General features: G+C 45.1%; 1 protein-coding gene across 1 annotated transcript; it reads left to right on the forward strand.

Moving 5' to 3' along the window:
* Positions 1-1,017: 1,017 nt before the first annotated feature.
* Positions 1,018-24,229, forward strand: MCRS1 (microspherule protein 1). The gene is made up of 14 exons (XM_081898829.1): positions 1,018-1,163; positions 3,473-3,602; positions 6,601-6,739; positions 6,988-7,146; positions 8,578-8,687; positions 9,521-9,629; positions 11,068-11,206; positions 11,301-11,376; positions 18,765-18,793; positions 19,467-19,559; positions 20,274-20,356; positions 21,588-21,675; positions 23,017-23,144; positions 23,732-24,229. The coding sequence occupies exons 2-14, from the start codon at positions 3,493-3,495 to the stop codon at positions 23,816-23,818; spliced, it is 1,350 nt and encodes a 449-aa protein (XP_081754955.1). The 5' UTR covers positions 1,018-1,163; positions 3,473-3,492; the 3' UTR covers positions 23,819-24,229.
* The last annotated feature ends 1,492 nt before the right edge of the window (positions 24,230-25,721 follow it).

The following is a 25,721-nucleotide window of genomic DNA, read 5'->3' on the forward strand; positions in this document are numbered from 1 at the left end:
AAGTGCAATATGCAATATGATACCAGATGACGATGGTGAGCCTTATGCAATTTTCAAAATGCTTGAAAAAAAGCATATTCAAAATGCTGTTTATATGTGTCTAGATTCCACCCAGAGGTTCAAACAACATGCTAAGCCAAACCGTAGTTTAGTTCAGAGCAGCACATTAGCAGGGCTGGACAAGCAGAAAAAGCTGCCACGATGTTCTCCCTGCACGCTTGCGCTTTTGCACTAAGCCATGTTTTGGCTTAGTGTTATGTGTGACCTGGGCCTGACCGTTGCCAGGATTAACAGCAAAACCCTACAGCGCAATCCTATATATGTCTACTTAGCAGTAACCCACTAAGTTTAGGACTGTACTGTAAAGAAGAATTTGGGCACTACTTAGCTTGGAGCCCAAAGACCGAGCTCCATTCACAAACTCAGTTTACATGAGCAAATCTAGTCCAACATCCTGTGTCCCACAGCGCCAATCAGGTATTTCCAGGAACCCCCAAGCAGCACATGAAGGCAACCCTCTTCTCCTGCTGTTGCTCCTCAGGAACTGCCATTCACAATTCTAAACTGCCTCTAAACATGGAGGTTCTATTATTCATCATGCGTAATTTATACGTTTATGAATTTGTCTAATCCCCTTTTAAAGCCATTCAGCCGTTTCATGTGGCAGTGAATTCCACAGGCTAGTAAGCACCTCTTTTCGTTTGTTCCAGTCCATTGGGAATCAAAACCAACATGCCTAGCAGCCGGCATGCAAATAAATTAATTTTAAAAATCAGTGATTTTTTTTTAAAAAAAGATAAGGCAAGAGAAGAAGGGAAGTCATTGATATTTAAAGGATGTAAAAATGAGTAAATTGTAAAACAGAAAATATAAAAGTGTCTGTATATATAATAATAATGATGATGATGATGATGATGATGATGATGAAGTTTTCGCGGCCCATTGCCATGGAAATGCGGTTTACGCAGTTTTGGGGCACACCAACCGACTGTTGTGCCTTTAACAAAGATGGCCGTCTCGGCTTCGCTTGGGCTTCTCGATGACAAACCGGAAGTGGTTTCGTGGACTCCTTCCTTTTCCCCCCCGGAAGTGATTCAGCTTTCTTTCGCGTCTCCGAGATGGACGTCGGAGAGAGGCAGGAGCCGTCGTAACTTTCGGGAATGGTGAGGCATTGTCGGGGCAACCTTCTCTAAAACCTCGGAGGTGGACCACCGTTAAGCTGGGGAAACATTTGCCACAGTCGGTTGAGGGCGAAAACGGCAGGCCTGAGGGTGGAAAGCGCATGCGCGACAGCGGACGAGGAGGGAGGGTGGCAGCGCTGCGCAGGCGCGCGACGCCTGCGTTTCTCCCCTCGCGTCGGGTTCGAGCGAGATTCAGGGCGAAACTCCTGCGTGCCTGCGCAGATTTAGTAGCTTCTGCCCGCGCTCTCTCCCCTCCCGCCGATTGAAACATGCGGTGCCATGCATCCGGAATTTCCCGGACGCATAACTCGGGAACCGCTCAGAAACGTCCAAGTTCTTCGAGATTTTGTAAAGCTCAACAACTTTTGCGTCTGGATTTTCACTTTTGAAATATGGCAACCCTATCATGATTTAATTAACTGTCCATGCCCTTGAGTGGAGCTTTGAATTTTTGTCTCCCCGGCTCAGATTTGTCACACTAGCTGCTGCACCACAGAATAAGAGTTGGAAGGGACTACACGGGTCATCTGGTCCAACCTCCTGCAATGCAGGAATCTTTTGCCCAATGTGGGATTTGAACCACGACCATGAGATTAAGAGCCCCGGCTGAGCTGTCCCAGCTGTAAACAACACAACCCTTTTAAAACTTAAAAATACGGTTGCCATATTTCAAAAAGTGAAAATCCAGAGACAAAAGTTGTGTGCTTTTTTATTTAATGGAATTCTACAAAATTTACACTTCCGGCATGGGCTGCCATTTGTCTGGATTTTCCTGGCGATTTCAGTGATTTCCACCTGTACACTGTTTACGACGACCATCTATGCCTGGGGAATTCCAGACGTAGGGCAGCTCTATAAATGTTTGGGCATGCCATAAACTGAGTGGATGTGTAGCAACCACCAGCCCACAGATAAACGCTTTGGGGGGGCAAAGAGTGGGTGCTTGCTGTGCAGCTCCAGACGGCCTGGACTGAAACTAGTTCTCTGGTGCTAGTTCAGTTGCAGGAGCCCCCAGGCTCAGTTCCCAGTTAAAGGGGTCAGGCAGGGGATGATGTGAAAAGCCACATCGAAAAGAAAGTCCTGCTGGATCAGACCAGAGGCCTCCCTAGTCTCAACCTCTGGTTTGCCCCAACGGCCAGCCTGTTTTTAGAATTCTAGAAGGTGGTGCTGGGAGACGACTGCTCAGCCCCACAGCCTTTGCTCTTAGCTATGTGGCTGCTGGATTTTGCACCAGTTGAAGCTTCCAAGTCGTCTTCAAGGGCAGCCCTACATAGCTAAAGGTAAAGGGACCCCTGACCATTAGGTCCAGTCGTGACCAACTCTGGGGTTGCGGTGCTCATCTCACTTTATTGGCCGACGGAGCATGACTAAGCCTCTTCTGGCAAACCAGAGCAGCGCACAGAAACACTGTTTACCTTCCCGCCGGAGCAGTACCTATTTATTTACTTGCACTTTGACGTGCTTTCAAACTGCTAGGTGGGCAGGAGCTGGGACCGGTAGCAATGGGAGCTCATCCTGTCGCGGGGATTCGAACCGCCGACCTTCTGATCGGCACATCCTAGGCTCTGTGGTTTAACCCACAGCACCACCCATGTCCCTTCAAAGGCAGCCCCACGTAGAGCATGTTGAATAATCATCCTTTTGTGTATCCTGAATGTTCCAGCATTCAGCTTCCTTGGATCGCCCCAAATGTTAGTACTGTATTAACATTGTGACAATAGATTTGTGGAAGCCATTTCCATGGAAGGTGTTCTCTGTATAATAATAAAAAGTGGCTGAGGACATTTCCTTAGAAGCAAGTTTCTCAGATGGTACATTTCCAGGTAAATGTGGTACCGTGGTACCGCGGGTTAAGAACTTAATTCGTTCTGGAGGTCCATTCTTAACCTGAAACTGTTCTTAACCTGAGATACCACTTTAGCTAATGGGGCCTCCTGCTGCCACCGCGTGATTTCTGTTCTCATCCTGAAGCAAAGTTCTTAACCCGAGGTACTATTTCTGGGTTAGCGGAGTCTGTAACCTGAAGCGTCTGTAACCCGAGGTACCACTGTACACAAACAAAGGGTTCTTGTGGAGCACAACCAAACTCAGTTGATTTCTGAATGCCTAGGGCTGCCAGGTTATGGGTGAATCAATAGACAAATCTGTGAATGAGTGCTGGGGGGGGGGGGAGACCTTACTGCTTATCCTCTGCAGCATCCAGTATTTGCCACATGGTTGAAATTAGCCCAGCATGGTATTAAAACAGAGCAGTAGTGCAGCCAGTGATTTTGTTTCTTTTTCTGTCGCAGACGTGTTGTATTCCAGACTGATGGCGTCGGGCACAGCGAGCCGCTCTGAAGACGAAGAGTCTCTGGCAGGGCAAAAAAGAAGCTCCTCACAAGTGTCGGGTGCCATTCCAAAACGGCGCAGTTCTTCCAGGTACCATGCTGGGTTGGGGAGGCAACATTGGGCAGTGGTTTTCAACCAGTGTTCCGTGGCACCTTGGGATGCCTTGAATGATATTCAGGGCAATATTGGCCTCTGTCCCTCCCTCTCCCTCTTTCCTTCCCTCCCTCCCTCTGATGCCCTCTTGTGTCTCTGCCTCCCAAAGGCTTGCACGGCTGTTTGTTGCAGCAGCCCTGGCTACTAACTCCCTGGGCGAATGGTGCCTCTGGGGCTGGCCAAGGGGTGCTGGTTGCCAGGAGCTGAGGTGGACAGAGTAAGCAAGCAAGTGGGTGAGGAAGCCCAGCCAGCCAGTCCTTGCTGTTGGGAATGGACAGACAAGTGGGAGCCTAGGCATGCTGGCCTTTCTTGCGCTTACAGTGTGCAGTGCTTGCCTGGGAGCTGGGTGCCCAGCTCCAAAGGGGAGTCTTTCCACCATGCAGGACTGGCGGTGCCCGCTGCTGCAATTGCTGCCTCCCAATGTAAGGTGCTGGCCTCACATTCACCTTTGGCCAGTCTCCCTCAGGCCGCTAAGGCTGGTGGCATCCTCTTCCCAGGCCCGTGGGGCAGCGTGAGAAGGCACCTCTCTTTGGGGCAGAGTGGGTGGGTCAGAGATCAGGGACAGCAGCAGCAGCTACCCAGAGGACCTCCAAGGAGAGAAGAGAAGGCTGAGGGAACATTGCACAAGGGGGCATGTTTGAAAAAGGGTGAGAGGCTGCAGCTCCGCAGGCAAGGGGTGACGTTACTGGGCTCCTGAGCCCCACAGGGGTGCCGCAGAAAGAATGTAGTTGGTCAAGGGAGCCATGGACTCAAAAAGGTTGAAAACCTCTGAGCTAGGGAAAAGCAGGACACCTGGTGCCTGAGACTGGAGCAGCTGAGTAGAATAGAGATCATTGTGGGTTGGCTATGGCCCCCCCCTGAAATCCAGGTGCTAAAGGGTAGATAAATAGTCTGGCTCCTTTTTTGGCTAGGGGTTTCTACTGTTCTGAAGATAACTGGGAAATTCACCTGTGGGGCCACAGCATAAAACCCTAAAAGCTCTTTTAATTAGGAGGAGGAACCCAAAACAATGTGACTACAATCCTCTTCACATATGACTCACATGAAGGGGCAACACGGCTCTAAAGGAGCTGTGCATTTTACCCTATTCCTTAAGTTAAGCAGCGTCTCCTGGCCCCGTATCTGTGGGTTGTTTTTTTAAATAGTTGTTTTTATTAAAGTATTTGCATAGTTAGCAAGGGTACATACAACATCTTTGTTTTCAATTCATCGAGTCCTTTCTACAGGTCAGTTACGTTTGGTGTGAGACTCTGCTGTTATAGACATTGTGGGGTTGCAGGGGTGAGAAAGAAGGGGGCATGATATTTTTCTTTCTTTTGCTTAGTGCATGTGCAGAGTTTTTTGTCTCGGCATTGTGAGAATAGGTTATTTTATCTGTTTGTTTGATTTTGTTGGCAGTGTGGGAGCTTGGAGAGCCTGTAGCATGTTTGGGTGCATTTAGTTCCTTGCAGTGAGTTTTCTTTGTGACGGAGAGGGGCTGTTGCGTCAAGTTAGCTATATCAATTTGTATTCTACAGGGGTGCTATGTTGTTTTATTGAGATGTGTATGTGATAAAGGGGGGAATATACTGGGGTGAAGCAATCCTCTTTTGCTGGTCCCCCTGCTAGTTTCAGTTTGTTGGTTAGCTTTTCTAGTGTGGCCCCGTGTCTGGTCTGTTGAGGGATGGCTTCTGAAGTGGAGAGCCCTTTCTAGTCATGGACAGTTTAGAACCCTGACTTCCAAATCACACAGGGAGTTTCCACAGGTGGAAAAGATTCTCTCCTCCACTCTGTAAGTTATGCCTCAACATACGAGAAGCTAGGAGGAGCGGTGCTACCTGCAGCCCCTTTGTATTCATCTTATTCACAAAGGATCTTATTCGCAAAGGGCTCATATAAATACAGTCATACCTTGGGTTACAGATGCTTCAGGTTGCGTTTTTCAGGTTATAGACCGCCAAAACCCGGAAGTACCAGAATGGGTTACTTCCGGGTTTCGGCGGTTGCGCATGCGCAGAAGCACTAAATCACGCTTTGCGCATGTGCAGAAGCGCCAAATCGCAACCCACGTTACAGTGGAGAGCGTCCACTGTAACTGCAAGTGTGGTCCTGGTGGGTTCAGAACCAAATATGCCCCATTCAGAGTTGTAACCTGGCACCTTATTCATTTCCTCTTATGGTCCAGGCTTTTACCATTTTTGTTTGATTTCCTACCTGCCCTACGCAAAATACAATATTAAAGTCAGTTTAAAACAAATGCAGGCAAAGGAATGGATTGCTCCCTGCTGCAAGGCCCATTTCCACCTGGCCTAGGGGCTGGGGCCCAGACTCACCTCAAACAGCTTAAAAAGGCTCCTGGGAGGCCGGGGGGACGTTGCTGAAACAACTCTTGGCTAAAATGTTTTATAATGGTTTAAATGGTTCTAATTTTTGTTCCTCTGTTTTGTTTTTGTTGGGTTGGGGTTGGTTAAATGTTTACTTGGGGTTGATGGTTATTTTAATTTGGGTATAACTGTAAACTTTATTATTATTCTTATTATTACTAGTATTCTTATTATTACTACTGCTATTACAATTAGTATTATTAGTTTCTACTGATTTATTGGTTTATAGTCTGTATAAGATATTCTGCTTTTTTATGTTTGATGTTTGATGAGGTTTTTATATATGCTGTAAGCCGCCCAGAGTGGCTGGGGAAATCCAGCTAGATGGGTGGGATTTAAATGTTGTTGTTGCTGTCCTTCTTCTTCCTCTTCCTCTTCCCCTTCTTCTTCACTGGACTTGTAAACAAAGTCGTTTAAGTAGGGAAACCCCCAGTCATTCTGAATCCCTTTGTGGACTTCAGCCTTCAGGAAGTTCCATTGACAACCCATATTCATATTGTTTGTAGCAGTGCTGATGAGGCCATTGGTGGAGGTAACCTGCTGCAATATAATACAGAATTTCCTCATTCTAGGTTCATCAAGCGGAAGAAGTTTGATGATGAACTGGTAGAGAGCAGCCTTGCCAAATCATCCAGCCGGGCCAAGGGTCCCAGTGGGGTGGAGCCAGGGCGCTGTTCTGGCAGTGAACCCTCTTCCAGTGAGAAGAAGAAGGTGAGTTGGGTGACATATACCTCCCTCGATAAGAGCCACCATAGCAGATCTGTGGCCACATTATTCAAATTTAATGCTTTTGAAATCCTTGCAAACGTTTGCATCTCAGTGCTGTCCAGTGTTGTTGCGGGTGCACCTTAAGTAACCTTGCGATGCAATTTGTCAGTGGCCACAGCACTCTGCTACATTTTGGCTTTGTTGTGTTGCTGTGCCTGTTGTAGTCTGTATGCCAACCTCTGCTTCCGCAGGTGTCCAAATCTGTCTCTGCACCTGTCACTCCAAGCCCAGCTCCAAACCCCAGCCTCACCAAGCGGATGAAGAAGAGCAAGCAGCCCTTGCAGGTCAACAAGGATTTGGGCCGCTGGAAACCCACTGATGATTTGTTGCTGATCAACGCTGTGCTTCAGGTAGTAGAACAGGGTTAGGACTTGCAGATAGATGCAGATACAGGGATGCCAGGCGATCTTAAAATCAAGATCCACAGTGGATCAGGAACAGTCTTTGATTTCAAGAAATTCGTAGTGATTGAAGTGAGGCTCCCAGGCAGTCTTCCATGTGCAGATGTTAAAATAATGACATCTGTAATGCCCTGAGCCCATTCTCTGTTGCCATGTTGGCCTGGGTACTTTCCCAGGCCTCGCATTGCTTTCGCTGAAGCCTGAAGCCTTCGGAGCGCAGTGCAAGTTCCTGCTGCGCTTCGCAGGCTTCAGGTTCCTTTTGCTGAAGCCGGGAGAGCAAGTCTCTCCCGGCTTCAGCAGAGAGGGAGAGCTGCACAGCGCCACTTCAGCCAAGCGGGAGGAGAAATGGAAGGGGCTCCGTTTCTCCTACTGCTTCGCTGAAGGGGTGCTGAGCAGAGAGGGGCATTTTTTTTTTCTTGTTCTCCCCCTCTAAAACAAGGTGTGTCCTATGGTCAGGGGCATCCTATAGAGTGAAAAATACGGTACCTTTTTGTTTATTTTATTTATTTATTGAATTTATATACTGCCCTTTTAAATCTCCATCTTACCCAAAAGGGTTCTTAATGAATCATCCCTCTAGGGCAGTGATGGCCAAACTTGGCCCTCCAGCTGTTTTGGGACTACAATTCCCATCATCCCTGACCACTGGTCCTGTTAGCTAGAAATAGTGGGAGCTGTAGTCCAAAAACAGCTGGAGGGCCGTGTTGGCCATCACTACTCTAGGGAAAAGACAGGGTGAAACGGAACAATCGAGTGCCTTATGACCCTCGACAGCCTCACTCCTGCCCCTTATAAATTTATCCTAGTGGTTTGAAATGTCTTAACTTGTAATGTCAGTAAAGGTATTTGTATTGTATTGTACTGCCGTATACCTGGAGGTCTCAGGGTGGTTCACAGAAAAGATCACAATATATAAAACAAAATAAGAACAATAACCCTCTTACTTCATCCGCCAGTGTGTTCTGTTTGAGCACAAAGCAGTTGAAGCCAATTTCTACCTTTTTCAAAACAGTATGCTTGCCCTAGGCTGGAGCATGGTTGTCCACAGAGAGTTGGGCATCTCTGTGTGAGCGACTGTGATTCGTATGGCCAGGCTTCACAGACATCTGTTACATGCAAGGAAGAGTCATTACAGTCATACCTCAGGTTACAGACGCTTTGGGTTGCGCAATTTCAGGTTGCGCACCGTACCGGAACAGTTACTTCCGGATTTTGGCGCATGTGCAGAAGCGCTAAATCGCGCTTTGCGCATGTGCAGAAGCACCAAATCGCGACCCACACATTGCGGGTTGCGAATGTGCCTCCTGCACGGATCACGTTCACAACCCAAGCGTCCACTGTATTCCCAAGAGTAATTTCTCTCTCTCTTCCTCTCTGAAGACCAATGACTTGACCTCTGTGCACCTGGGAGTGAAGTTCAGCTGCCGTTTTAATCTGCGGGAGATCCAGGAGAGGTGGTACGCTCTGCTCTATGACCCCGTGATTTCCAAGTAAGTTTTCTCCTCCACATTTCTCAGAGTGGGAGGTATGGGGATTGATCTTATTAAAGGGGTGTCTTGTCTCCCAAGGACAAAGTGCATCTCTGGACCATCTCCATTTGAGGACTAGGACTAGATCAGCTTCTGTTGGGAGGGAAGACAATCCGTTATACCGGTGGAGGAACATGGTTTTCACCTAGCTCCGAAAGTTTTCATAAATGCTCTTACTTGGAAGTAAATTCTTTCGAAATGAACAGGACTTGCCTTTCAAGTTCATTTTCGGAATGGAAGGCTCTGTGTATGGGCAAGGAAGTTCCTTTACTGTCCTTTCCATTTCGTTCTTCAGCCCTACAGAGTAGGAGGAAGGATGCAATATTTTCGATTTAGTCCCCTTTAAAAATAAAATAAAGTCAGGCTTTTTGATGGGATGGCACTGAAAGATGGAATCTCAGCACTGTTTGTTTCCAAACAGCTGCTGAGGGCAGAGCTGGTTTCACTGGGGAGCGTTTGTTCCCTGCTTCCTCAGTGCCTGAATGTGAATTGCCCCTTTGGCATATCCAAACCTCACCTAAGAAGGCAATTTTGCTTGGGGTTAAGGCATTTATGAGGCTTATTGGAAGTTTTAAGAGTGTTTACCCCTAATAAAAGTGGGTTTTAATTGCACAAATGAGACTCCCTATGGGTCCATCTTGGCATTTGTGAGGATAGAAAACCAACTACACACCCCTGTTTATGTTTTCCTTTTCTTTTTTACATTCTGTATTTTCTTGGGTGAATGCCACTGGCTGCTGTTTGGTGTGGGGCGACTGATCCCTTTTTCTTCTCTTTTCCCCTTCCTCCACCAGGCTGTCTTGCCAGGCCATGCGGCAGCTGCATCCGGAAGCCATAGCCTCTATGCAGAGTAAAGTGCTCTTCAGCAAAGCAGAGGAGCAGCTACTAAGCAAAGTGGGATCGGTAAGCATCAAGAACGGGCTACTTAGCTGCAGCCCTGGTTACCTTAGAGCAGGGGGTCAGCAAACTTTTTCAGCAGGAGGCCAGTCCACTGTCCCTCAGGCCTTGTGGGGGGGGGCGGACTATATTGGGGGAGGAATGAACAAATTCCTATGCCCCACAAATAACCCAGAGATGCATTTTAAATAAAAGCACACGTTCTACTCATGTAAAAACAAGCTGATTCCCGCACTATCCGCAGGCCGGATTCAGAAGGCAATTGGGCCGGCTCTGGCCCCCGGGCCTTAGTTTGCCTACCCATGCCTTCAAGCAGCAGTTCTCAACTTGTGGGTCCCCAGATATTGTTGGACTACAACTCCCATCATCCCTGAGCTCGGGCCTTAGAGGAAAGCAAGGCAGGATTCAGAGTAGCTCCTTTTCTCCCTGATGATTTTTGGTAGAGATTTGCCGTGCCCTGTATAGCAAGTGGCTTGCTTGATATAACAGCCACCCTGGCATTTACAAACCTTTTCTTCTTTATGCGTGTAAATATTTATGTGTGTGAGAGAGAGATTGTAATATCTTGTATACTCATAGCACACTCCGTTTCTAAGCATTGTCTTTATGTACCCAAAATGACACCACTTCTTCATGAAAGAGGGTTGTCAACAGGTTTGGGGGGAAACCCCAGGTTTGCAGAAGTGGTCATAATCATTAGAAAAATGAGCCTGAAGAGAGGGAGATAACCAGAAATGAGGGTGCAGCAAGGCCCTGTCTCTGTAACTGGGGTGGGGGATGCGACAAAAAGACCAAGGACAAAAAGACGAAGGATAATGGAACAGTTTCTCAAAGGGCATTCACTGGCTAAGCTGGAAGCCTGAACAGAAACATTCCACACAGCAACAATTTCTTGAAGGCCTCCCTTGTATAATTTTGAGATAATTGAATGGCTACACAAAGTTTGTGGCCTGTAAATTTCATTCTCATCTTTCTAGAAAACATAACAGTTCTCCCCCTCCCCTCTAATTTTTATTAGATTTTCTGTTTTACAATTTTAAAGTACTCATTTTTACATCCTTAACATATCAGTGACTTACTTTCTTCTCTTTCCATGGTTCATTTTACATATCATAGTTTTACAAAAACTATACCATTCAGTATTCAATTATTATATCTATCAAAACTTATTTACGCTGTTGAATTTATCTTAATGCTGCCAGCATTTTCAGCTGTACACAGTTATTTCCCATATATTCAATAAACGTTTTCCAATCTTCTCTAAACATATGTTCTCTTGTTCTATATGTTAAGTCTGCAAGCTGCGCGTATTCTTGACAGTTGACTTTTAACTTGATGGGCTTAACTAGAGTTAAAATCTCTATTCGTGGAAAACTAATGTGAGAAGCAGCCTTTGGCGGAGGCTCTTTTCTTCCTGCTTGAGCCTCTTTTCTCTTATTCCTAGACCAGCCAACCCACCCTGGACACCTTCCAGGATCTTCTGCACAAGCACCCCGAGGTTTTCTACCCTTCCCGCACTGCCAAGGTCCTGCAGACGCATTGGCAACTCATGAAGCAGTACTACCTCTTGGATGATCAAACAGGTATGGCCAGCTAATCTGTTGCCAGGTAAAGTTTGGAACCTGCGGCTTGTGCCAGGATTCTGAACCGTCCTTTGCCCTCTCTGGTCTCTTCCAGTGCAGCCACTCCCCAAAGGGGACCAGGTGCTCAACTTCTCCGATGCCGAAGACATGATAGATGACAGCAAACTAAAGTAAGTGAAAGGGGTGTGGCTAAGGCCAGCGGCGTTCCCTCTTTACATTAGGCACACTCTGCCATCAGTATTCCTGGCCTACATTTATCTGGCTTAGTGGCTGGAGAAGCTTCGGTTTCAGCCTGGGCATATATTAGCCTAAGGGTTAGTTAAACTCACATCCAGTCCACACTTGAATAGGAATCTATCTTCATTTTTTAATTTATAACGTGAACACAATTTGAATAGCGGCAGCTAGACTGGTGACTGGGAGCGGCCACTGAGACCATATAACACCGGTCCTGAAAGACCTACATTGGCTCCCAGTACGTTTCCGAGCACAATTCAAAGTGTTGGTGCTGACCTTTATAACCTTAAACGGCCTCAGCCCAGTATACCTGAAGGAACATCTCCACTCCCATCGTTCAGCCCAGACTGGAGGTCCAGCTCCAAAGGCCTTCTGGCGGTTCCCTCACTGCAGGAAGTGAGGTTGCAGGGAATCAGGCAGAGGGCCTTCTCGGTAGTGGCACCCGCCCTGTGGAATGCCCTCCCTTCAGATGTCAAAGAAATAAACAACTATCTGTTTTTTTTTAAAAAAATATTTTTATTGGTTTTTTACACAAATAAAAGACAATACAAAACAAAACACACACATCAAAAATATACAACAAAAATTTGACTTCCCCGTGCCTTCCATTCACCACATCCTTATTTTATCATATTTTCAAGCAACCCTTCAGTCAATTTTAATCAGATCTCTTTTAAATTTACTTAAGATTTAACATTTACAGCTGTAATTCTTTGTTTCTCACCCCTTGACATCTTATCAGTCCACAATTTTACAATAATTTTTAAGATATATTTTAAATTTTCTCCAGTCCTCTTCCACTGTCTCTTTCCTCTGGTCACGGATTCTGCCGGTCATCTCTGCCAGTCCCATGTATTCAGTCACCTTCGTCTGCCATTCTTCCAGAGAGGGTAGTTCTTGCGTCTTCCAGTACTTTGCCAACAGGATTCTTGCTGCTGTAGTTGCATACATAAAAAATGTCCTATCTTTCTTTGGTACCAATTGGCCGACCATGCCCAAGAGAAAAGCCTCTGGTTTCTTTGCAAATGTCCACTTAAGGATTTTCTTAATTTCATTATAGATCCTTTCCCAGTAGGCCTTAATCTTTGGGCAGGTCCACCAAAGATGGTAAAAAGTGCCTTCAGTCTCATTACACTTCCAACATTTGTTATTGGGCAAATGGTAGATCTTTGCAAGCTTGACTGGGGTCATGTACCACCTATAAATCATTTTCATTATATTCTCTTTCAAGGCAGTACATGCCGTAAATTTAATTCCGGTGGTCCATAACTGTTCCCAGTCAGCAAACATAATATCATGACCGATATCCTGTGCCCATTTAATCATAGCTGATTTCACCGTTTCATCCTGTGTATTCCATTTCAGCAGCAAATTATACATTTTAGATAGATTCTTAGTATTGGATTCTAGCAATTCTGTTTCTAACTTTGACCTCTCCTTCTGAAAGCCAAGTTTCCTGTCCTGCTTAAATGTCTCATTTATCTGACGATAATGTAACCAATCTCGGACTTTATGCTTTAGCTTCTCAAAACTTTGAAGCTTCAACTTTTCACCATCTTGTTCTAAGATTTCACAATATTTAGGCCAATTAGAGTCCATGTTAAGTTTTTTCACTGCCTTTGCTTCCATTGGTGACAACCACCTGGGGGTTTTACTTTCCAATAAATCCTTATATCTATTCCAAACATTATACAGTGCTTTCCTTACAATATGGTTTTTGAAACTTTTATACACCTTTACCTTGTCATACCACAAATATGCGTGCCAACCAAAACTATTGTCATATCCTTCCAAGTCCAAAATGTCTGTATCCTCCAGAAGTAGCCATTGCTTCAGCCAGCAAAATGCTGCTGATTCATAATAAAGTCTTAGGTCTGGCAGGGCAAAGCCCCCTCTATCTTTCGCATCAGTTAAAATCTTAAATTTTATCCTGGGCTTTTTGCCCTGCCAGACAAATTTAGATATATCCTTCTGCCACTTCTTGAAACAGTCCATTTTGTCTAGGATCTGCAACGTCTGGAACAAAAACAGCATTCTCGGCAATACATTCATCTTGATAACAGCAATTCGGCCTAACAAGGAAAGTTTCAGCCTAGACCATATATCTAGATCCTTTTTTACTTCTGACCAACATTTTTCATAGTTATCTTTAAATAAGTTCACATTTTTAGATGTTAAATTTACCCCCAGGTATTTAACCTTTTTTGCTATTTCCAACCCAGTTTCACTTTGAAACCTATCTTTTTCTTCATTTGTTAAATTTTTTTCCAGCACCTTTGTTTTCTGTTTGTTTAGTTTAAATCCTGCTACCTGGCCGAATGTCTCAATTAGTTCTAAGACTCTTTTGGTACTAGCTTCTGGCTGTTGCAAGGTTAGCACTAAATCATCTGCAAATGCCCTTAATTTGTATTGTTTAGCTCCGACCTGTATTCCTTTAACCAGCTGGTCCTTTCTTATCATATTTAACAAAACCTCCAGGACAGATATAAAAAGTAGAGGAGATATAGGGCATCCCTGTCGTGTCCCTTTCTCTATTGATATTTCATCCATTACCACATTGTTCACAATTAGTTTAGCTCTTTGTTCAGAGTATACTGCACCTATACCATTTTCAAACCCTTGGCCTACCCCCATCCCATGGAGATTCTTCTTCATAAAATTCCAGGAAATGTTGTCAAAGGCTTTCTCCGCGTCCACAAATATTAAAACTGCCTTTCTGTTAATGTCCACCTCCAGCAACTCCAAAATGTCTATAATGTTCCTCACATTATCTGACATGTGTCTCCCTGGGAGAAAGCCTGTTTGATTCTTATGAATCTCCTCCACCAAAACTCTCTTAAATCTTTTCGCCAAAACGTCTGCAAAGATTTTATAATCCACGTTCAAGAGTGATATAGGGCGGTAGTTCTTAACTTGATGTTTCTCAGTTTCTGTCTTCGGTATGAGTGAGATGAATTCTTCTTTCCACGATTCGGGAGCCTTTTCCCCCTCTAATATTTGATTACATACTTCCTTCAATGGTTGTATTAACCATTCCTTAAGAGCTTTGTAGTATTTCGCAGTCAGACCGTCTGGTCCTGGTGATTTCCCCAGTTTCATATTCTGGATGGCACCCTCTATTTCTTGTTCTGTAATTTTTTCATTCAAAATCCTTTTATTTTGTTCTGAAATCTTTGATAATCCATATTTTTTAACGAATTCTTCTATTTCTTGTTCGTTTGTAGGCCCTTGTGCATACAATTTTTTGAAGAAACTTTGAAAACAGTTACTTATTTCATTTGGTTTGTTAATAAGTTTCCCATCTATTTCCAAGGATGTCACAGTGTTTAGCTTTTGTCTCTTTTTCAGTTGCCATGACAGCAGTTTTCCACATTTATCTGCCGATTCAAATGTCTTTTGCCTCATTTGCTTTATCTTCCATTCTATTTCTTGATTCATCAATTCCATGTATTGCGTCTGATAGTATTTTATTTCTCTTAAAATCTCATGAGACTTTGGTTTGGATCTCAATTTCTTCTCTCCTTCTTTTATCTGGTTCAAAGTCTTTTCCTTCCTCTCATTTTGTTTCTTCCTCTTTATAGAATTCTGCTGAATTAGGAATCCGCGCATCACGGCCTTACTTGCGTCCCATACTATTCTTTTTTCCACCTCCGTTCTCAAATTTATCTCAAAATAGTCCTTCAATATTTTGGGGGCCTTTTGATAGATTTCTTCATCTCTAAATAGGGTGTCATTCATTCTCCATCTAAAGGTTCCAGCCGTTGTTAATTTCATTTCCATCTTAACTGCATTATGGTCGGAACAGGTTTTTGTGCAGATTTCTGTTTTTTTCACTCTTGGTGCCAGATTGCTAGAAATCCAAATTTGATCAATTCTAGTCCAGGTCATTTTTGCTTCAGAGAAGAAGCTTCCCTCTCTTTCCAGAGGGTTCCTTGTTCTCCAAATATCGATCAGGTCCATGGTGTCAGTCAGTTCAAAGAAAGTCTTTGGTAGTCTCCCGTCCTTAGATATTACTTGTCTTTGTGCTTTGTCCATATTTGTGGAGACAACTCCGTTGAAATCTCCCATCAATATGATTTTAAAATCCATAAAGTCCATTAAAGTCTCATGCAACTTCTTGAAAAACTCTGCCTTCCCCTCATTAGGTGCATACACTCCAACAATTAAAATCTTTTCTCCTTGAATTTGAATTTCTACTGCCAGGTATCTTCCTTCATCATCTTTAAAAATCATTTTTGGTTCCCATTTTTCCTTGGCGTAGATCACCACCCCTCTTTTCTTAACTTTGTCTGAGGAAACAAATTCCTGTCCTAATCTCTTATTTATCAAAAGTTTCCTGTGTATCCTGGCAATATGGGTTTCTTGCAAACAAATTATGTCTAGCTGTTCTTTCTTTAATATATGAAAGACTTGATCTCGTTTTCGGGGATGGTTTAGACCATTGCAGTTCCAACTCAGAAGTTGCAGGGACATTTTTATTATTGGGTATTTTTCCCACCCACTGCTCCAAGTTCTTGTTCCTCGTCAGTCGGTGCTGGGTTCAATCCAAACGATAGGTTTGCAATGTCCGGTATTTCCCTCTCTCTCACGGTTCCTTTCTGAAAGTCCTCAAAGTTTCTCTCCAAAAAGTGTTCTTTATCTTGAATTGTTTTTATTTTGATTTTCTTCCCTTTGAAGTTGAAGGACAGCCCTTGTGGGAATTCCCACCTGAATTGAATGTTGTTTTGTTTCAGTAGGTCAACTAAGTCTTTAAATTGTGTTCTCACCTCCAAAAAGTATCTGGGAATATCTTTGAAGATCTGTATTTGGGAATTTTTAATAACCAGTGCCTTCTGGAAATGTAGATTCAATATTTTGTCTCTTTCTTCCTTGGATCTAAGGGTAATTAAGCAATCCCTTGGTTTCTTGCCTTGCTTTCTGCCAATCCGGAAGGCTGTAGTTATTGCAAAATCCTCTTCCTCTCCCTCTAACTCATCACTCCAAAATTCTTGGAACTTGTCTGTAAGAAATTCCCCAAGCTTGTCCTCTTCCTCCTCAGGTACCAATCTCAATTTCAGATTCTTGCCTTTCCTCTCCAGTTCCATCAGAGCCAAGGCTGCATCATGTTCGTATACTTTCTTTGCAATAGGAACAAATTTCCCTTTAGTTTCCTCGGCCGTGCTCTTAGCGCTCTCGGCTATTCTCCTTGTTTCTGTACTTTCCTGAATTAGACGATTTATAGAATCTGTGTTAGACGATATTGTCGTTGTGTTCAAATCCAGTCTTGTTGTCAGTTCTGTCAATTTTTTAGAATTCTCTGTAGACTGCTTGGTAAGTGCTTCTAAGGATTCATTTATCCTGAGTAAAGCCTGTGTCATGGAATCCATTGATACTGTTGTTGCTCTTTCCTGTGCAGCTGATGCTCCTGATGTGGAGCCTCTTTTCTTTTGAGCTTGTTTTGCTTTGGATCTTGTTGATATTTCATCCAGTGGACCGCTCATATCTCAAGGTCGTTCCCACAGGAACAGCTGCAAGTGGAAAATCCCACTATTTCTGCCTCAATACGACAGTCTCTCTTTTAGATCTCTAGAGGGAGTACATTGTATCCAATACAAGAACAAAGAAACAGGGAAAGACGTAGCCATGCAAAGTTCCAAAAGTGAAAGTCCAAGTAAAGACCCTACTTTGTTGCAATTTCAGATGTTACAGTTTTTGTCCACTAAAGTCCCGTTATTCTATCTCAGATAAATCTTACTTTGTATCCACCAGCTGGTTTGACAGTTCACTCCCAGGCGCTCACTGCCCCGGCAGCCTGGCCAGAGGTGTAGGCAGCGGAAAGTTTCCGTTTCTAAACTCCTTTCTTCAAGCAGGTAAAATCAAATCAGTTTTCTTCCCCCCTCTCCTGCTCATTAGGGGGGAGGTCCTCTTTCGATGTCAGGTTAACAAAATTAAGCAGCATAAATACGTTCCCTTTAAACACAGCTTACTCCTTTCGTTGCTCAGTCAGTCATGCAGTTCCGGGAGGCAGACTTCCTTAATTTTTGCCTAACCCGTTTTCAGCCTAATCTTCTTAATTTTAAAAGTCCCGTTCACTTTATTTGTTGATCTTACTCACGGGTGTTGTTGCCAATCGGTAGTTTCAGGAAGGAATCGGCGCTCTCCGTCAATGGCGACGCGGCTTCGCTCCGTGGGCTGCGTTGCGATCCTCAGCACCGCACTCACACCCGATGCCGCTCCGGAGCCTTTAGAAAGGCTCTTTCGCGATACCGAATCTCCTTGCTCACAGGCTTCAGCGCCTGTGATTTTAGGGGTCCCCCGCTCGCCGTAGCGGGTCAGACCCGAACTCACGGAGCAGTCCTGCTTCAGAGCTTGAAGCAAGGACCGCCATTAACGCTGGCACCGACCGGAAGTCTCGAAATAAACAACTATCTGACTTTTAGAATCTGAATCTGAAGAAGTGTTCATGCAACTCAGAACAAACTTAGTTGGTCTCTAAGGTGCTACTGGACAATTTTTTAAAAAAATATATTTTGAATTTTAGAAGACATCTGAAGGCACTCCTGTATCAGGAAGTTTTTAATGTGTGATGTTTTATTGTGTTTTTAATATTCTGTTGGGAGCCTCCCAGAGTGGTTGGGGAAACCCAGCCAGATGGGCGGGGTATAAATTATTATTATAGCAAACAACTTGTTAATGCAGATGATCAGTTGGAGGGGGTTGGATCTGCCTGAGATTAAATTGCCGGCCCTTGAGAAGGCCAGAGAGAGGGGTTCCCCCTAAATGAGTTGGTCTAAACCGGATTAGGTAGATGTTCAATGTGGGAGCAATTAATTGATGCATTCTAACTGATCCTAAGGCTTGATCAGATCGACACTGGGAAAACGAAAGCATTTCTAGATAGGGAGACTAGGGGGCAATATAACATATAACATGGTGCCCAGTTGGCACACATCATCCTTAAAGCTTAAAATCCAAGACAAGTCGCTGCTGCTGTCATTGTGCAGATGAGGACACAGTGTGACTTAATGCCTGAGGCCACCTGTTTGAGAGAGCAGATGTGGGGCCTTTCTAGGGTAATACTAGTTAATGAGTGGAGTCCATGGTGAGTTTTGTTTCTCCGCATTTTTCATCCAGCAGTCTGGCTCCTGCTGTGCTGCAGTTTTGAGCATTACTGTGCTTCTCTCAACATGCACATGGCAGAGCCCTAATCCAGCGAACACAAGCCAGCGTTTTTTGAGAAAATATATATATTATCTGTGGCCCAGGCACTGGAGTTGTGATCACTTACCAATTCAAGATCTAACATCTCCCTCTTCCTCTCCCTCCCTCCTCTCTTCTTTAGGGACGTCCGAGACGAGGTGTTGGAGCATGGTGAGTTGGGTGCTGTTTGTTGCAAGAGGTGGAGCGAAAATAACGCTCTTCAAATGACTCCGTCTCCATAAAACTCTCTGTGACTCTGGCTGGTGTATCCCTGTGAGCCAGTTCTTGGGCGAAACTGAAAAAAGACTGATCTGTGAAATCGGAATCACTTATAATATGTGTTAGAATCCTGATTGGGCAGCTATGGGCAGGTAGCAGGACTGAGCCTCACGTATTCTATATGTAAGGAAACCGCCCCTTTATTGTGGAGGCCAGCATTCTCAACATGGGTTGGGAATGAATGCTTGCAAAGAGAGGAGCTAAGCTTTCTCCTCACCCCACCTCCTCAGTCTTGCCTTAATGGTCGCAGGCCGGATCTACACTCGTGGTTTATAACGGTAAAAAAACGCGTTAAAACGCCAGGGGGCGCTGCAGAGCAGTGAGCTGCCAGCAAAGGGAAACTGCATTAAGCGTTATAGAATGTTAAATCTGAAAACCTTTAGAAGAACAATGTAGGTCCAACCCTAGACAGAAGCAAGTTTACCTGCAGTGGAATAATTTATCCAGCCCCAAAACCACTTCTCTCTCTTTCTCTTTCCTGGTTTTTCATGATTATTTATTTAAAGTTACTTTTGTTTTTCTTTCCAAAATCTGTTCCTCATGCTTGCGAATTTCCTCCACGCAGAACTGACAGTGGCAGACCGGAGACAGAAGCGTGAAATCCGGCAACTGGAGCAAGAGCTCCACAAGTGGCAGGTGCTGGTGGACAGCATAACAGGTGAGAGAAGAGCCTCACCATGTCTCTTCTTGCGGGTGAGAAACCCCATCTCCTAGTGTTGCGGCACCTGTTCCCCCGGGGCTTCCAGCTAATACTAGGCAAGCGTGTTTGTTTATTGCTTTTGAAGTTGGCTAAGAGCAGCTTCATGGAGGCAACCCAATCCAGACAACGTAATGTTATTATGTGCATTTGTTTTTGTTAAAGCTTTTTTGCCTCCATTTTCATAGTTTTATTTATATACTGCTTTACTCTAATAAACCTCAACACAGTTTACAATTTTGTATTCAATAATAATAATAATAATAATAATATTGGCTACTGTTTTTAAAGTCTGCTGTTACTGCTATTTTTGAGCGAATACTTCATAGAGGTTGATTTTTTTATTCAGTAATATATAAATTTTAATTTAATAAACATGGAACGCCCTCCCATCAGATGTCAAGGAAATAAACTTCTGTCTGACTTTTAGAAGATGTCTGAAAGCAGCCCTGTACAAGGGAGGGTTTTTTAGTGTTTGATATTTCATATTTTGTTGGAAGCTGTCCAGAGTGGCTGGCAAATAAACAACAACAATAACTACTGTTACTATTAAATAAAGGGCTCCTTTGGTGAGAGTCCTGGAGACACAACCCACCTTTCCTTGCCCTGCATGCTTCGGTTACCACGGCCTTCCAGTGGCCATGTCTGTCTAAACCTTCCTTTTCTTTCTCCCAGGAATGAGTTCCCCTGATTTTGATAACCAAACATTGGCTGTGCTGCGTGGAAGAATGGTGCGTTATCTCATGCGCTCCCGGGAGGTGAGTCCAGTCTGTCGTTTGGCTGCTTAGATTGAGACAGTGCAGAGCTTTTTCAAGGTAGGATTGCATCAGAGAGACCAAGTTGCATATAGTTCTGTCAATAATGGAGACAACAGTAACAGAACAGAACATCGGTGTCTGGCACTAATTTTAAAACGTGGGTGGTTGGGTGGCACTGTGGTCTAAACCACTGAGCCTCTTGGGCTTGCCGATCGGAAGGTTGGGGGTTCGAATCCCTGCAACGGAGTGAGCTCCTGTTGCTGTTAGTTTCTGTTTTGCTACTGAGCAGCTGCTTGGAGTCACAGAAAGGGGGAGGATGGTTTCGATACATCGACCTCTGCTGTCCCAGCTCCTGCCAACCTAGCAGTTTGAAAACTCGCCAGCGCAAGTAGATAAATAGGTACCGCTGCGGTGGGAAGGTAAATGGTGTTTCTGTGCGCTCTGGTTTCTGTCACCGTTTTATGTTGCGCCAGAAGCAGTTTAGTCATGCTGACCACTTGACCTGGAAAGCTGTCTGTGGACAAACGCCGGCTCCCTCGGCCTGAAAATGAGATGAGCGCCACAACCCCATAGTCACCTTTGACTGGACTTAACCGTCCAGGGGTCCTTTACCTTTTACCACTATATATAAATTTGTAGCCTCTACAGAATTCCCAACTATATTTCCAAGCCAAAAATAACAGTTTTAGGGGTGTTTGTGTGTGTATTTACATTCAAGAGTTGGAGAACTCCTTTTCACAAGTCAGAAGTATCTTCAGTATGATTCTACTTCTAAGGAGTTCTATTTTCCTCTTCTGCTACGGTGCAACTTTATCTGGAATCTGCCTCCCAAGAGATTGCAGGCTTTTGCTAACAGCAGCCTCAGTATCCATGTCAGAATGCAATGCTCAAATTCAGCTGGTTGAAGCCAAATAAGAAAACGCAGTGAGCCAGATTCACTTAATGAGTCGTGCTAGCAGAAGCCCACACAGGAACTTTGGCTAGTGCAATTGGGCTTCCATTGCTCACCCCTAAATTGGTTCCGAGGGGGTCAGGAGAACCCCCATAACGGAGGAGAGAGGGGGTTGTTCTGTTTGGCAAGGAAGGTAAAATGCTTGTGCTGATGGAACGATTGCCATAGCCGTGTCGATTTGGCTAATTAATTTTGATGGCTGTGGATTGCAATTTCCTTGGAGCAAAATGCTGGTCCCCTTGACACACCATGAACGCTTCTGTTTGTTTCCTCTTCCAGATCACACTTGGCAGAGCCACCAAAGACAATCAGATTGATGTGGATCTAGCGCTCGAGGGGCCAGCCTGGAAAATATCCCGCAAGCAAGGTGCTTGAGATTGGGCTACTGCCTTTGAGTTGCTTGGGGAGAAGGGCTTTGTAGGACAAGGGGTGTGAAATTATGGTAGGATGGAGAGGGAAGGCAGCCCTTTGAACGCCTGCATAGGGCTGATAAGTTATGCCTCTGTGTTTAATTTCTCTCCATGGTTCCTGATGTGAATGCCATGTGATATCAAGGTGCCTTTGGGTGTTTTGCTGTGTCAGAAATTGCAGGCGAGGCAGTTGCTGTTCCTTGCCCTAAATCAGGAATTGGTAACTGAAGGCCACATGAGGACTTCCAAGACATTAGATGGAAATCTGTGGACTTTTTAACTATACCTGAAGGAGCGTCTCCACCTCCATCGTTCAGCCCAGACACTGAGGTATAGCTCCGAGGGCCTTCTGGCAGTTCCCTCACTGCGAGATGTGAGGTTGCAGGGAACCAGGCAGAGGGCCTTCTCGGTAGTGGCACCCACCCTGTGGAATGCCCTCCCATCAGATGTCAAGGAAGTAAATAACTATAGTCATACCTTGGGTTACAGACGCTTCAGGTTGCACATTTTCGGGTTGCGCACCGCACCAAACCCAGAAGTACCGGAACGGGTTACTTCCGAGTTTTGGCGCTCACGCATGCGCAGAACCACCAAATCGCAACCTGCGTGTGCGCAGATGCAGCGCTGCGGGTTGCGAACACTGCGGGTTGTGAATGTGCCTCCTGCACAGATCACGTTCACAACCCAAGTCCATTGTATCTGACTTATAGAAGACATCTGAAGGCATCCCTGTTTAGGGAAGTTTTTAATGTTTGATGTTTTATTGTGTTTTTAATATTCTGTTGGGAGCCACCCAGAGTGGCTGGGGAAACCCAGCCAGATGGATGGGGTATAAATAATAAATTATTACTCTAGCAAACAACTTGTAAATGCAGATGATCAGGTAGAAGGGGGTTGGATCTGCCTGAGATTAAATTGCTGGCCCTTGAGGCTGCAACACAAAGTGAATAATAATAATAATAATAATAATAATAATAATAATAATAATAATAATAATAATAATAATTAATAATAATATATTGGTGTTTAAAAAGGCCCAATTAGGAAAGTCCAAATTCAGTGACATTTCCCAGTTTGCACATTTTAAAATAGCCTTGGAAAAATTGACCTGAGCTGCTCACTTTTGAGAGCCAAAAATTCCAATAAGGATATTGCAGATTCAGGGTCTCTAACCTGCTACAAAACACAGTTTCAATTACCTTTGACTTACGATGCATTCTCTGCAAGCAGTTGTGGCCAATTTCCTTCCTTCTGCTTGGAAAGTCTAACTTCTCATCTCTCCATGGGCGCACACACAGGTGTCATCAAACTGAAGAACAATGGCGACTTTTTCCTGGCAAACGAAGGCCGGCGGCCCATTTATGTGGATGGGCGCCCAGTGCTTTGTGGCAGCAAATGGAAGCTCAGCAACAACTCAGTGGTGGAGGTGAGCTGTTGGAGGTGGGCAGGGCGGAGGGCTGTGCTGGTTTGTGGTGATGGGTTTCACAGTCTTCTTGGTTGATGGTTCAATAACAAGATGATGCCAGTATCCAGACCAGATGAGCCCAGCCCTAAATCCATGGGATGCTAGACTCCTTTGCCTGCATCCAGCTGTTGTGAATTTTGATTCCGCACAGAACCAGCAAACATAATAAAATAAAAAGTGCTGGGGTGTAGTTTCTTCAGCTGCTGTCAGCCAAGAGCCTGGTCTAGAAGGTAGACCACTTCCTTGAGGTTGGTTTATTACCTATCCAGAGAGCCTCCAGTTTGGGAAGACATCGTTTCTTGCAGCAGCCAATTTGGCCTCTCAGTGAGGTGGGCTAGGCTATAAAACACAGCTTTCCAAAGTGTGTGTTGTGGCACATCAGCGTGTTGGCTGCTAGAAAAACTGAATTACTTGGGCCATGAAATGATGCACGTCTATCACCAACACGACAAGTTTTGAAAGCTCTGCTGTAAAAGATGCAGCACTTTCACTTCTTCCCTTCCACCCCCCACCGCACCCAGACTGACAGCCCTTCTCTTTCCCCCTAGATCGCAAGCTTGCGCTTTGTCTTCCTCATCAACCAAGACCTGATTGCGCTTATTAAGGCAGAGGCTGCCAAAATTGCCCAGCCCTGAGGCTTGGATCATACCCAAGGCTCCATTGGACCTGTGTGTGGCTGCCCACCCTCTGCCCCGGACTCCTTTTGCCAGCAGGGACCACCATGCTTAATGATGAAGATGCAGCTTCATGGAGCCTGCCCTCCCTTAGGCTAGGACTGGAACTTCTTGGCGGCCTTTTCCTTTGCGGCGGAGGAGGAGGACGAGCTCTGCTTCATCCGTCAGCGGATCTATGTAAAAGAAAGGTATGAGCCAGGCCTTAAACCAGCACCTTGTTTGGGTGTTCTTGGCTGTCTGGGGCATTTGCTGGCGAGGGTTGTGCGGCTGTTGCACTCGATACTCTTTGGGACGGAGTGACGAAAACCACCGTGGAGGATTCAGGGCCGTGGAGTAAGTGTCAAACAAGCTAATAAATAGTTGCAAATCTCACTACTCTGTGTTGTGCTGGTGGCCTGCTTCTTTGTACACAACCATCTTTTCAGCTCTCGCCAAACAGATTCTCAAATTTGGGGTGGAGGGAGGAACATGTTTTTGAAGCAGTCATGCAATGATTGAGGTCTGTCAGTTGATACTATGGTCTCTACATTATTCTGCAGCAGTAGTGATTAATGTTTTGCCTTGCCTGTCTCTCTGCAGCGTAGTCTAATTTTCATAAAGTTATTAAAGGAAGAGTGGAATAGCTGGTTTGCCTAACTATGTTTGGTCACATAAGATTCTGAAGGGTACTGTGACAATTGTCAAGAATGATTTCTGTTTAAAAAGCAGTGGCGAAATCAGATCACGCCTAGTGTTTATAATGCAGGCTATAATTTTGCTACCTGCTGCTTTTACTGAAGTTTCCAGTGTGGAGTTTAGAGTTGGCTTTGGTCATGAGAGGAAACCCAGATTTGTATTCTCTGATGCTGCTAATCTTTTGGCAAACATCCTTTAGGTATCAGTTGTGCTAATTATGTTTTGTTGTTTTGTGTAGCTTTTGCAGACAGAATTAGGGGCTCCTCTTGAGATGTGTAAGATGTGGTTCTTTCAGTATTGTAGAAGAGTCGGTGCATGGTGTGAATGTCTTTAAACTATGAGGGTTTAATATTAGACCTGGGCAGTGTCAGGTTTTCAGCATTGCAGTCTGGTGATAACACTGCAATGAGGCAGTTTCACCCTGGTACCAGGGATAATGAAGATTGTTCCCAACGCTGGGGGCAGAGACAGTTTCTCTCCCCAGCATGCAGAGTGAGCAGGCTGCCTGGCCCAGGTTTCTCGCCGGAGCTTCCTTGTGCTGCTCAGCTGTGGGGTGCAAAGGCTCTTGCCCCCAGCTGAGTGAGCCCCGATGCCTCTCTGGCTCATGTGCAATGCATTGTGGCTCTCTCAGCTAGGGAGTGGGAACAGTTTAATGGAGCCCCCACTCTGGCTTGTATGTTGGGGGGCTTCTTTAAACTGCTCCACCTGAAGAGCATGTTGTGGCTGTCTGTGTGGAGCAGTTCAAAGACGACAAGGGAGGAACAAGCTGTATCGGCCCTAGCGATGCAGCCAGCTCCTCCTCCTGTGGTATGATGGGCAGAGCACGATGGCAGCTTGACCCGACAGTATTCATTCTTTTATTACAGTCATACCTTGGAAGTCGAATGGAATCCGTTCTGGAAGTCTGTTCAACTTCCAAAACGTTTGGAAATCAAAGCGCGGCTTCTGATTGGCTGCTGGAAGCTCCTGCAGCCAATTGGAAGCCCTGTCGGACGTTCGGGTTCCAAGGAACGTTTGCAAACCGGAACACTCACTTCCAGGTTTGCGGCGTTTGGGAGCCAAAACGTCCAAATACCAAGTGTTCGGGATCCAAGGTACGACTGTATACCCCGCCCACCTGACTCAGTTTCCCCAGCCACTCTGGGCGGATTACAGTATATCGCTGGTGGAACTGCTGCTGCTGCTGCCA

The sequence above is a fragment of the Podarcis melisellensis genome (genome assembly GCF_964234715.1).
Source record: "Podarcis melisellensis genome assembly, chromosome: 2".
NCBI lineage: Eukaryota > Metazoa > Chordata > Lepidosauria > Squamata > Lacertidae > Podarcis > Podarcis melisellensis.